Below are 13,139 nucleotides of genomic sequence, written 5' to 3'. Positions count from 1 at the left end.
TCGATCCCGGCCGCAGCGGTCGAATTTCGATGGAGGCGAAATTCTAGAGGCCCGTGTACTGTGCGCGATATCGGTGCACTCTAAAGAACCCCAGGTGGTCGAAATTTCCGGAGCCGTTCTCTGCGGCGCCCCCCATGACCAACCAGTTGCCACGTGCGATGCAGTTGAGTGTTTTTCATCGCCAATTTTTGCTTTTGTGAGGCTAATCGCTTGGTTCAGGCATGCATGTCAGACGTCATAGAGTCGCAGCCTGCATGCCTTGTGCTTGATTGACAAATGCTTCCATGGCAGTGTTGACATTGTTGCGTAGCGAGTCTCCGTGCGATGAGAGAAATGTGACAAGAACAGGATGAATGAACACAATTCTTCTGCACTGCCAGAAGTAATGCTGCTCCTGCCAGTGATCGGTTACAGAAAAAAAATTGAGAGTACTTTTTATTTATGTGTGTCCCTTCCCGCTACTGAGAGCCTTGTATTACAAAGTCTAGATCAGTGTGACTCTACATATAGCGAGTGCTAGTTTCGAGCTCGCTAATTGAACGCGCTTGTTTTCTCTCTTCCTCATTTGGTCAATCTTGCGTTTTACTGGTTTCTTTTTTCATCACTATGCTCCTGATAGACTGCACTCAGTTTGATGTTCAATGCAGTGAAGTTGCACGCCACTATTGCTGGCTGTTATTTGGTTCACATGACAGCAGGCACATAAATATTGTTTAAATAAGTCCCAAATTGCAGGCGCTCATGACACTTGTAACTCTCAACTAATGAAAGTTCAGAAGTGCGTTGCGAAGTAGAACGAGATGGTTGTAAGAGTACCTGTCAGTTGTCATGGTAGTGTGAAGTTTTCGGCACCCAAACAGGCAAGTGCCAGTAGAGTATGGCACAGACAGTGTCTGGTAAAAATCCTTGTTTCCCCATTAATCTTTTGTCGTGTTTCCTCTATGCAGCATGTCAAAACCATTCGCTGTGGTGAAGTTTCCTCTTGAGGACGACTGCCTTGCAGTCATTCCTGTCGGATGGCTCACAGAGACAAAAGAAGAGTGCTACTGGCCTGTGGCCAGGAGCTCGGAGGTGACGCGGCTCGCAAAAGCTGAGGCCGAGCCAGCTCTCGGAGGGGAGTGGATGCGTTGCCCAGCGGTCGTCGTTACCACTTGCCATAAGTAGTCTTATTGCAGACATATTGATGGTAGCTTCATCAGCGATTGTAAAGGCCTCTTTGCTAGATTCTGTGAGTCTGCACCTCTGCATGGCTAAATTACGACTAAGAAGTCATGTTGATAGCCACCGCTTAGCCAGCTGTCAAAAAGAGGAGCAGAATGAACTGTTAGCTATTGCACTTGTAAGCTGATGAACTACTTCTGAAACTCATTAGTGCCTTGTTTTTGAAGACCTGTAGTTCCCAGAATTAGTGCTGCACTCAGTATGCTTAATAATATTTAGTACAGAAAGGTTTAGTATGGTAATTTTTTTTTTTGCATTATGAAACATTTTTTGGCACACAAAAAGCACAGACAAGGAAAGAGCACACAATACAAATGCCAGACATCAATTGATGCTTTGCGTTGTGTGCTCTTTCCTCATCCATGTTTGTTGTGCACTGAGACAGTGTTTCATAATGCAAATTCAGAACCAACTCATCCAGCTGTTTACATTTAGTTCAGTTTGAATTGTTAGCCTGTCGCAGTGGCTGAGTGGTCCATGCTGCTGAGTCGAGGGCCCAGGTTACATCCTGTCTGTGGTGAAATGGAGCAGTGCAGAATGCGCTTGTGCTCTGTAATATCAGTGCATGTTAAACAACCCCATGTGGTCTAAATTAATCTGGAGTCTTCCGCTACGTCATTCTTCATAGCTTAAAGCTGTTAAATCCTAGAAACCAGAATCACACTTTTAATTGTCAATAAAACAATGCCTCTGCCACATGAGTGTTTCACAGGCTTTCAAACTGATAGTCTGTTGGCCTGAGTGTTGCTATACAGGCAGCTGAATGGGCATCAAGTCAGCAAAGCAGCCCTCGGACATATTTTGTAGTGACAATTCTGTTAAGTATGGATACGTGTTTAATTATGAGGAATTATGTGAGTTAGTTTTTGGAAACCATAGTTTGTTCGAGATTTTGGTGCATGGTATTGAGGGTGCCTAAGACTGTATGCTGTTTGGGAAATTAAATATGTGCTCTCGAAAGTCTGCCAGTTTCCTTTCATAAGGTTTCTGATATAAACAGCAAGCTTCTTGTGGTAAGCGGCCGTGATGGTTAGCAGTCTATGGTTGAGGAAGGAAGGACCCGTGCTCTCACTGTAATGTAAGTTATCAATCGCTCGTACAGCTCTTTTTTGTAAAGTAAGTACTTTCACAAAATTGGTTGAGGTAGGCGTTCCCCAGATCAACAAACAATATTGTACATGCGAAAAGACTAGAGAGAAATAAATTTGTAGTTTGAATTTTCGAGGCAGTATTGTGCGAAATTTATTTAGGATACCAACAGAGCGAGCCATTTTAGTGCAAACGTAGTTTACACGATCTGTCCAGAGTAAATGTTCTTCAAAAATGACTCCAAGGAACATTGTAGAGCTGACAAGAGTTATAGGAGCTTGCTCGAAGTGAATTTGGAAGTTGTTCGGAACTTCCTTATTTTTGGCTCTAAACACTATGTACTTTGTTTTCCTGACATTAAGTTCTAACCTATTTGATTTTAACCAAACAGACAATTGGGATAACCAACTATTGGAGGCTGCTTGCAAAATATTACTATCTTGCCCTGAAAAAAATACGTTAGTATCGTCTGCATAGATTATAATGTTGTCTGCTGGATGAAGGTTGACGATATCATTAATATATAATAAGAACAACGTTGGTCCTAGAACGGAGCCCTGTGGCACACCAGACACAATCTGACCGATCCCAGATGAAATACCGTTAATGATAGTTGTTTGAGATCGGTTGTCAAGGTAGCTAGCAAATAAGGTTAAAGGAACGCCGCGTATTCCATAACAATGCATTTTTTCAAGCAATATCTTATGGTTAACCGAGTCAAACGCTTTCCTCGTATCAAGGAATATGCCAACTGTTAGCAGTTTATTTTCTATGTTTTCAATTAGCTTCTCTTTGATTTCCAGTAAGGCGGCCTCAGTTGTTTTGTTTTTTTGAAATCCGTACTGTTGCTTGGAGATGACATGGTTTTTGTCGAGATATTGAGAATGTTTGCAGGATCCTACAAGAGCGCCGAAAAAAAGGTGCGGCGCTACGAGTTCACTTCAGCCCTAGAAAGCTCGGCAGTTTCTGGTAATTGAAATTCTCATATTTCTTTATTGATGAGAAATTATTTTGCATACTCAACAAGACGTTCATGTGCAATTCTTTTTTAGGAAATGAGGGCCACAACGATGTTGTACAGCTGCCGTCACCACGTAAGACATGAATTCTCATTTGTTAAGCCGCCGCGGTGGCTCAGTGGTTACGGCGCTCGGCTGCTGACCCGAAAGACGCGGGTTCGATCCCGGCCAAGGCGGTCGAATTTTGATGGAGGCGAAATTCTAGAGGCCCGTGTGCTGTGCGATGTCAGTGCACGTTGAAGAACCCCAGGTGGTCGAAATTTCCGGAGCCCTTCACTACGGCGTCCCTCATAGCCTGAGTCGCCTTTGGATGTTAACCGCCTTAAAACTAAAACACCATTTCTCATTTCTATTTAATGTAAGGTCGACATTGTGTTAGTTTTGATTGGGGATTTATGGTAGTATGCTTGCAAAATCTGGGAAAAAAACTCCACCGTAGCTAATTGCACTTGCAGAGAAATGGAACGTGCTCAGACTTGGCATCAGCTTTTTACATTTGCCATGCTCTCAGATCAGCAGTGAATCTGCCAGTAACCATTTCGTGGCAAACTCTCTTACCCACGTTAACAGTACTGCGAACAGGTTTCTATTCACATGACATATATTCCGCTCTCTGTGTTTGGTTTCGCCATGACAGTTTCTTTTGTGTCCTTAAATGTACCGTATTTTCCAGTGTATAAGACGCACCCGCCATATATGCAGGCTGTAATTGAAAAAGTTGCTATATAAGACGCACCCCAGTTTTCCCAGTTGGGCTAGTGAGGATCAATTAAACACGCTTGCGCGACCATCACGAAATTCACCGTACTTGTGAGAAATTCTTAAGCAACGCTAAGTGGTCGAAAAAGGCAACACTCACGCCATTCCTGCCCACGTTCTGGAAAAAAAGAAAGAAAAACGAAAAAACTCTCCCACATGTCCATAAGAACATTTTATTTCTACTTAAAACCTTGGAAGTCTTCACCTTCGGATGCGCTATCAAAAAGTTCGCCCATTTCTGGTGGCAACGCGACTGAAATATTCTCTTCGCACTACGTACATGGAGCAAACAAAGTGGCAAAGGGTGGCTGAAAAAAGAACGCCGGCTTGTCCTGGCTTGTCTTGACAATGGCGAGAAGCGTGATTGTCGTCATCTTTTGGCATTTCACATTACTTTTGCTTGGGGCCTCCGAAACGGTGGTGTGTTTGTGATCCCGGAAGTCGTCATCCCCGTCGTTTCATGATAAAGTTCACCTAAAAAAAGTTGCGCACGGTGGTCCCCGTATTGAAGTATTAACCGTGTTACAACCGCTTCATTGCTAGTGATATTTTTTCGGTAAAAAAGGCTTGAACATGAACCTGAGTAATTTCTGAACTCTAAAAAAAACGAAAAATTCGCATATAAGACGCACCCTTGTAGAGGACGCACCAGCAAGATTTTTGAAAAAAGCCGCGTCTTATACACCGGAAAATACGGTACCAATGCACCATGCTGGTGCATGAGAAATGTAATTATTGAAGTACTATAGACACATATTTAAAAAATTGAAAACTGGTTTTTCAGGAAAGAAAGTGGTGCAGTAATTCTCTCGCATTTCGGTGGACATTCATAAGAGACGGGAAGGGATAAAGGAGGGAGTGTGAGAAGAAAGGAAGAAGGAGGTGCCGTAGCGCCCTGGGATAATTTCAGCCGACTGGGGATCTTTAACATGCACTGACATCGCACAGCACACGGGCACATCTTGCATTTCGCCTCCATCGAAACGCGCTGCCGCAGTCGGATCACAACGTTCTTTTATGTGTCATAGGTATCTGCATGATATGACATTGTTTGTCACGTCAACTACTTGTCATGGAGGTGTCGGTTTTGATAGGTTTTGAATTATGAAGTCTTTGTACAGCCTGTGATTGAAACCAAATTAAAATATCTTTTCGGCCAAAGGAAGTGTTACTACTGCCTGGGGGGCATCTCTATATAACCAGGAATTTGTTTCTGAACTTCGTAATTTTGTGCCTATTGTGTTTTAAAAAGATCACCTGTATGAAAAACAGCCTGGCCATGCAACTGTTCTGTCCCTTCTCCAAAAATATCCTGAAGTAGCATTTCTGCATTCAATTAGGATAGAAATGTGACATTGTGGTTGTACACAGTAGTGTGTTCTGTACTTCCTGGATTGCCATCAATGACGCATGTTCATCTCCAGCCCCACTGAATCACGCTGGGGAGAGCGTGAACGAAAACAGTGCGCCACCCAGCAAGCTGGAGGGGTTGACAGCTGGGACTGTTGATGGTGAGATTTTCACTTTGTTTACTTTTGTGCAAAAAGAGAAATGCAAGCCAAACATGGGGACACAGTGAGAGGACAGAACAAATGCTGCTTGTCCCGTCTTTTCACTGTGTTCCTTTCTTTTAATTACACTCCTATTTTGTCTAGTATCAAGTGACACAACAAAATATAGAAGCTAGATCTGCTTTGCCTTAAAGAAAAACAGAGCAAATTTTAAATTTCTCATTGTACCTGCTGCTGCCGAGCAGCAGTCAACAGGCCCAGAAAGACCTAGAGAATATACTTATTCAGGAAGATATTTGCACGGAGTTCTCCTCAGTGGCTCTTGAAACGGTGCTAGGAGCACATTTCTAGTTTCAAACTATGTGCTTTGAAAGGGGTCACTCTGAAAATCATCACATGTATTTCTCAAAAACGATTGTATTGAACTGAAGTGGTACTGGAATTTACAACCTAGTACTTCCATTGCTTTCTCCTCTTGTGATTCATAGTGGAGTGGTTGTTGTGTGCCCTTCCCAAGAGCTGTATGTTCTGCTTTTGTTGGGTTCTTTTGGATCCTGGCATTTCTGTTGCCTCTATCGGCCTACATCACCACCAGGAAGCCACTCCTACGAATTGCACTCTACACAGCAGTCCCATGTTCTGTGCATTTGTTTCCTTACCAGCATAATTTGGTCGCTTGGTCGCGGTTGGTCAGTAAGGCCCATATTGTAATTTTTCATTGTCTTTCAAAGTATTTTAAACGTTTACTGGTTGGAAGTCAATGCAGTGCCTTGGATGCAGCGAAATGTGCTGAAAAAAAATTAATTGCGCTATCACAAAGCTCCCATAAAGGGTGCTGAAGGAGATAAGCAGCCAATAATAGTGGCATGCTCTGAAGGAGGACCTCTTGCTTAGGAAAGAACTGAACAGCCTAACTGCCTTGTGGAGCACATCAGCTGGCTCCTAGTCTTGTCTTGCCTGCAGCAAAATGGATGCGTGGTAAGAGATAAATGTGACCTTGTTTTATTTCTCAACGGTTTGGGACCTCCTGTGCGTAGCAAGAAACATTTGGTCCACCTCTTTGTTGCATTTCGCTTGTCAGCTAAGGGCTATAATTCCATAAGGGCTATCTTTGTTGCAGTTTTAATGCATTGATCCCTGCCAGCACTTGCAGTTAGAACAGATGTCTACCTCCAGCATTTTGGCCAATGTGGGTTTTGCCGTGAGCAATACTTTCCAAATGGTGCAATGCTATATTAAGGGCACAGGCCTGCTCTGCTTTCTCGCTTCTATTAGCACATGCTTCTCATGACACTGGGAGAATCCATTTGCGACTAACTGCTGCCATCTCTGCCATGGTGCAATAGCAGTGGAAATGCCCATGAAGCAATGTAAAAATTGGCGAAGCTCATAAACTGAGAAGTCCTTTACACAACAAGGCTGCAGGTTCTGTGCTAGCTATCACACATAGAGCAGCTCCATTTCACCTAGGTGTTTGTCAGTGCATGGTGACATTTATGGCATTTAAATTAGGCTAGCAAGGAATAGAACATGAATTAGAAGTGTCCTGGAGGATAAAAACTGGGGGAAGTTTAGGAACATAGTACAGAGTGTGTTGCTGCCTACTGTTAGCCTCATACTGTTCTTTATTGTACCTCAGTGCGCAAATGATATTATTGCGCCCAGGTTAACCCTGCTCTCACTGAAATTGTTGATTGCTTCAGTTTCAGCTACCCTGCTGAAGCTGATGTGCCTGGTGCTGGAGGTCCGACAGCAGCATCGCGACTTAATGCAGCGGTTACAAAGGCTGGAGGATCACGTGCTGCTGCGGTCGGACCGGCAGCTGGAGCAGAGGACTCGGCCAGTGTCCCCCTCGCCACCGCCTCCCACCCTTGCACTGCCCGCATTCTCCCCCGAGGAGTTGGACACTGTGGAAGCTGCCGTCCAGGACGACAGCGTGGCTGCTGGACTGGTGATTTAATGTTTCTGATAATTCGTGTCTGGAAAAAATGAATGCCTACTAACGAATTGCATGCATAATGTAATTCCGAGGTTTGTGAAGAAATCTTGAGCTCCAAGAGTATTTGCATGCCGTGCTCTGTGAATAACATGCTCTTCATAGATATAATTCCTACTGTTGTGCTGGAGTGTGCTTTCACAGTGTGTTTTGTTAATGTAAATGTCTTGTTCATGAAAGTTGTTTGCTGATATACACACTGGCTGTTTCAGTGAACATTTTCAGGAATTCCTAAGAATAGGGAGTTCAAAATAGAAGAAATATTTGCAGGTACACACGCACAGTTATGCAGTAAATTATGTCCACCACTGCTGAGAGATCGTTCCTCCAAAAAAAAAAATTGTTTTCCCATATCGAACTTGCGCTTCTTTAGGAATTTTTGAGAGTGTTCACTGGAACGCCCTGTCGATTCCTTGTGTGGTGAGATTTACTGTTGGAAGCAAAAGTGGTATGCAATGCCCAGCCGGTAGCAGAGCTTGCAAAAACTGCATCACGTGTCGGGACAGCTGTTAGGGGACCCTCTTTATCTGCTCTTTGGCTCCTATCAATTTGTTGGGCTCAGTAGCAGTGCTGAACATGTGGCGCTCGCAATATTGCTTACGGCAAGTGCCAGTTGTCACATCATGTTTCAGCCACACAATGCAAAGAAAATGCCACCTGCGAGACTGCTGTCGCATCAGAGCGTTTAGGCGAGAAGGAGCGCTAAACAGCAAACCAAGCTACTGATGCTGGTTCTGTGCGAAGCATTGCACCTGTCACATCTTGTAGTAGCTTGGTATTTGGCGGTGCAGTCACAGGCTTTTTTGGGGCAGTTGCTCTCAGATGGTGTCACTCAATGTCATTCGATGTTGTTTTCCAGAGCTCTGCCGGTGGCCGGTCGTTGCATAACAGACTTGGTTCCAACAAATTTTTTTTCTCAGTCAAATATTTCTGTGATTACATTATTGTTTTACATCGATCAACAGCAAAAAAATCCCCTATGCTTTTGTTGCCTGTGGCTGCCTTTCTTCGTATGTGTCTCATAACGAGCCCCTCATTTTCCTTACATTTGTCATTTATTGTTGTGCTGTTTTAATTTAGTTCAGCAGTGGACTTTGTAGCTAACATTAAGGATGTTGTAAGGTCTGTTTTACAGGAAGCTGAGCTTTCGGTTAATATACTGTTGCATGAACTGCTGTGAACACAGCTGGAAGTTGGTCCTCTCTCAGCGCGTCTTTAATTTCGGCTAGGTTTCCCAAATAATGGGGAAGCTTTAACCCACCTCTTCCCTGTCTTTTGCTCACATTACGCACATTTCATTACTTAATCTGCTGCCAAAAACAAGCAACATCGTTTAATTAAATGTGGTTGCTAAGCACGCAGCTTTACTCAGGTGCTTGGGGATTTAAATAAGCGCCCTTTGTATAGCATTAATTAGACTGCTCAATTTCAGGGTAGTGAGCCCCGCCATGGTGGCTCAGTGGTTAGGGCACTCGACTGCTGAACCCAAAGACTCAGGTTCAAACCCAGCCGTGATGGCCAGTTTTCCATGGAGGCGAAAAGCAAGGCGCCCGTGTGCAGTGTGATGTCAGTGGCGCATGTTAAAGACCCCAGGTGGTCGAAACTTCCGGAGCCCTCCACTATGGTGTCCCTCATCATAGCCTGAGTCACTTTGGAACTTTAAGTTCTACAAACCAAATCAATTTTAGCATAACGGCTGTGCAGAGAAAACACATCCAGCACATAGATATCTGCAAAAAGCATTATAGTTATAATATAATAATGTCCAAGATGCAAAGCATAATGGGTAGGAGTTGGCCACCTTTGCTTAATCGCTAAAGTTTCCCTGCTCTTAGTAAACTGGGAAAAAAAAGAATGTCCGTATTGGTGGTGGTGCTTTCTGCTGGTAGCAACTAGTCAAGCTATTGTATCATACAGAAATTATGCATTATGATTGTAGGTACTCGCATGGGCTGTTGACAGGTAGTCACACAATTGTCTTAGCTATTCGATTCTGCTAAACTAAATGAAATTATAATTGATGTTTGTGCCTAATAGCTTGTGCACCTGTGGTGTTTCTTTTCAGCGAAAGCAGCTGGTCCGCCTGGGGGGCAAGGGCCTGAGGGAGGTGGGCTCCAACATAATGACCGCCATCATGGGGGTGGCTGTACAGAGGATGTACAGCCTCCATGGCCGCAAGGGCAAGTGGTCATTTACTGCCCTGAAGTTATGCAAGGTGGCAACAGGTATGTTGTTGCAGTAGCTTTTAACTGAATTTTAAAAGATGAGTGGAAGAACATGCACCAGGTTCTGCTGCGCTTTGTTTTCTTTTCTTCTTTTCAGTTGATACTTTACCAGTTTTCTTTTTCATTACAGGTGAATATTTTGTTACTGTTTTTATGGGGGTAGTCATCTGCAGTTTTCTTCTATGTGCATCTGAAGATATATGAGTCAGCAGATGCCTTTCAAAGAAAGCCCTCCCATCAGTCACATCCATCTCTTGTCATGGATCGTAGTCGTGCCTTGTATCTGCCAGCCATTTGTGCTCCCATATGTTAGTAGTGCAAAGTGGTCGACCGTGATGTCGCAGCAGCTTTATACAGTTGGTTAGAAGAGCTTTCAGGTGGATTTTCTCCTCAAGTTGTATTTGGATACTGTAGTCCTTTCATTTTGGCACGCACTTTGAGTTAACATGTACTTGTGGCCTTTTCTGTTTTCTCTGTTGCTGAAATAATCTTGATTTCTGTTAACGAGCAAACTTTTTCTGCTGGCCTAAAATGAACGCTTATCTTATGCAGATGCCATCTGTGAGAAGACGGGGGCGGATGTGGTGGAAGCGCAGGGGTTTATTAGGAAGTGGTTGCCAGGTTCGGTGGACCGTGGCGGCGGACGCAAAAGGCGTTTTGCCGAAGCGTTTCTGCCAAGTACCGCTGCCGGCCTGGCAACCAATGCGAGCCCCTGTGCTTCAGCCCCCAGCACAGTGCCCTCCCTTCCCCAAGCGGCCCCCACCTCCCAGAAATCCTCCTCCCGCGCGGCCCTGGCTCCTTCCCAAGGTCCCGCCTCCTGCGCGGCCCTCGCTGCCTCGCAGGACTCGCGCAACCGCGCGTCCCCAGCCACGGTGCCTAATTATTTAATAAATTGTTTCTCAGTTGGATTCTTTCGTTGCCTCATTTTGTTGTGCATGTGTATAGAAGAGATGATTGCAGCTTTGCAATGCCAAAACCCATGGCTTTCCCAATGCGAACATTAACTGGAATGTGAATATTCGCTGAACTGGAAATGCAATGGCATAAACTTCGGGCAAGCGTTAGCAGAAAGGCTGAACAGTGGCCTAATTGTGGTATGTCAAGCCGGTGTTGGTAGAGCAGCTGAAAGTGGGTACAATAGCGGCATGAATGTCGGTTCAGTGTTGGTAGAGCGGCTGAACAGTGGTCTGATAGTGGCATGAATGTCGGTTCAGTGTTGGTAGAGTGGCTGAAAGTGGGTACAATAGCGGCGTGAATGTCGGTTCAGTGTTGGTAGAGCGGCTGAAGAGTGGTCTGAGAGTGGCATGAATGTCGGTTCAGTGTTGGTAGAGCGGCTGAACAGTGGTCTGATAGTGGCATGAATGTCGGTTCAGTGTTGGTAGAGCGGCTGAACAGTGGTCTGAGAGTGGCATGAATGTCGGTTCAGTGTTGGTCCGAACATCAGGCCAAGGTTGGAAAAAGTAACTTTTTGCCCCAATGCCGACGTCGGTACGACTTTCGAGCCGGTTTTGACCAGCATTATGCCAGCGTCGGTCCATTGTTGGTGTACTGCTTGGGGAAGTCGAATTCCGGTGCGGACGAAACTGTACAAAAGGTTTATTCTACATATTTACATGCGAGATGGGAGTGCTCCGGTCCCAAAAAAAATCCCGTTAAATAGGGTTCGTATTCTCCAGATCCCTGACTGGGAATAAAGTTCTAAGAACGATGCCCAATTGGATGGGCAGTTGTGTACGCTTGTGGAGCCACCCACTACAGGGGGTGGTGCTGGGCTCTGTCGCAGCTCGGTCGGTGGGAAGGGGTGGAGACAGAGCCATCAAACACAGATTTGTCGCTTTGATCACTGCGGCAAGTGTTCTGCTCGTTGCCTCCCAGCAAATGAACGAACGTCCTCGTACTTCCGCTCCGGATGTCCGAAGCATGAGAGCTCTGTCGAGGACACAGCCGTCTTTCAAATAACAGCAACAGCTTGACCTTGCGCAGCACCACTCCGTCGTACGGCAACCCTAGGTCCGACTCGACCACCTGACGCCGCCACCGTCGCCGCTGCTTCCGACGCTGCCGCCGCCGTCGCCAGCCCTCGCCGCATCTTAGCTTCGCGATGACTCACGTCAGGAAGTAATTCTTCCCAGGCCCGTGTTCTCCAATCTTAACACCCTCAAGCAGTCCTTGGGCTTCGCCAGTTGTGCTGGTATCCTTTCATGACATTACTAACCATTTAAGACTTCAGCGGAGGATTTACCCACCCCCGGACAAGCAATTGGTGAAGGCGCAGGAATGCGTCTGGCGACGATTGCAGACTAGATGTTTCTTCAGCCCATACGTGTTGAGCAAAATCTACCCCGACATTCAGCCGGAGTGCAAATGGTGTCACGAATTGGCAGCCTATGACCACATATTAAGGAGCTTGTTGAGGACGGAGGGGCCCAGCGAGTTGTGGAGGGTCGTTCAGGGCAGCAGGTCCCGGCTCCAAAGGAAGATGGCGAACTCCATTTAGGAGGAAACTGAACAGAGGTTTATTCTACATATTTACAGTAAGAGTGAAGATATCGGAAGTGAGAGACGATTCTGCCGCATTCGTTGTCGACTTTTATACACTTCTGGTTCCCCAAATTCCCTAGGTTGAGGACGCCCACGCCGGAGTGGGAGGGGCCTAGAGCTTTCACTTGTACGCACAAACACAACACCGCACTTAGGGTCACGCCCCCATCACATGTTGAATCCGAGGGAAAGAAGGTTGCCGTCGAGGAAGCGCCGACTGCGGTAGGTGATGGTTTCTGGCTAGCCGAAGGTTCCGTGGGTCCCGACATATGTTGTTCCTCAAATGATACCCGCCGCTCGAGGCCGGAACAAAGAGGTCACGAAAAGGCCAGAAAGTGGTCCCTTGTCCCTTGTCGAACGATGCCCTCCAGCTCGTCGCGGTGCTTGGCACGCCTAAGAGCCACAGCAAACGAAGCCCTTTGTTCCCCCGGCACGCTCACAGCAATTGGGGAAGATAACGTCGGTCTCCCCGCGGCGGCGGCGGCGGCGGCGGCGACACCTGAGACTTCGGAAAGGCGGTCTGTTTTTGCTAAAACTTCAACCCCTTCTTTATGGTTCTGTACTCCGACCGGGAAGGGCTCAGTAAATGGAATCAGCTGTCACCTGGGTCCCCTGTGTGGTCCATGACGGCAGGCTTGGGGCAACGGTCGCCGAGTTGAAAGCAGGTACTCTCAGCCACTCAGGAGACATATGTGTGCTGGCTGCTTCCGCCGCTGCTTAGCCTTCGCCGTACCTTGCTTAACGACGACCTACGTTTGGTGGTAATTTCTCCCAGACC

General features: G+C 46.0%; 1 protein-coding gene across 2 annotated transcripts; it reads left to right on the top strand.

The window, feature by feature from the left end:
* The first annotated feature begins 2,130 nt into the window (after window positions 1-2,130).
* On the top strand, window positions 2,131-11,064 carry LOC149338351 (uncharacterized). Of its 2 annotated transcripts, none has more exons than XM_089547624.1 (6): window positions 2,131-3,279; window positions 3,363-3,404; window positions 5,513-5,599; window positions 7,303-7,550; window positions 9,661-9,820; window positions 10,373-11,064. In XM_089547624.1, the coding sequence occupies exons 1-6, from the start codon at window positions 3,171-3,173 to the stop codon at window positions 10,822-10,824; spliced, it is 1,098 nt and encodes a 365-aa protein (XP_089403750.1). In that variant the 5' UTR covers window positions 2,131-3,170; the 3' UTR covers window positions 10,825-11,064. The 2 variants fall into 2 exon arrangements, with proteins under 2 accessions (XP_089403750.1, XP_089403751.1); XM_089547625.1 differs by having other exon boundaries at window positions 2,133-3,279; window positions 9,661-9,775; window positions 10,373-11,063.
* The last annotated feature ends 2,075 nt before the right edge of the window (window positions 11,065-13,139 follow it).

This window comes from Amblyomma mixtum, chromosome 6 (genome assembly GCF_055824585.1).
Source record: "Amblyomma mixtum isolate Tamu chromosome 6, ASM5582458v1, whole genome shotgun sequence".
In the NCBI taxonomy this organism is placed as follows: Eukaryota; Metazoa; Arthropoda; class Arachnida; order Ixodida; family Ixodidae; genus Amblyomma; species Amblyomma mixtum.
Note: the sequence above shows the minus strand (reverse complement) of the source record. Positions and strands in the feature narration are given on the sequence as shown.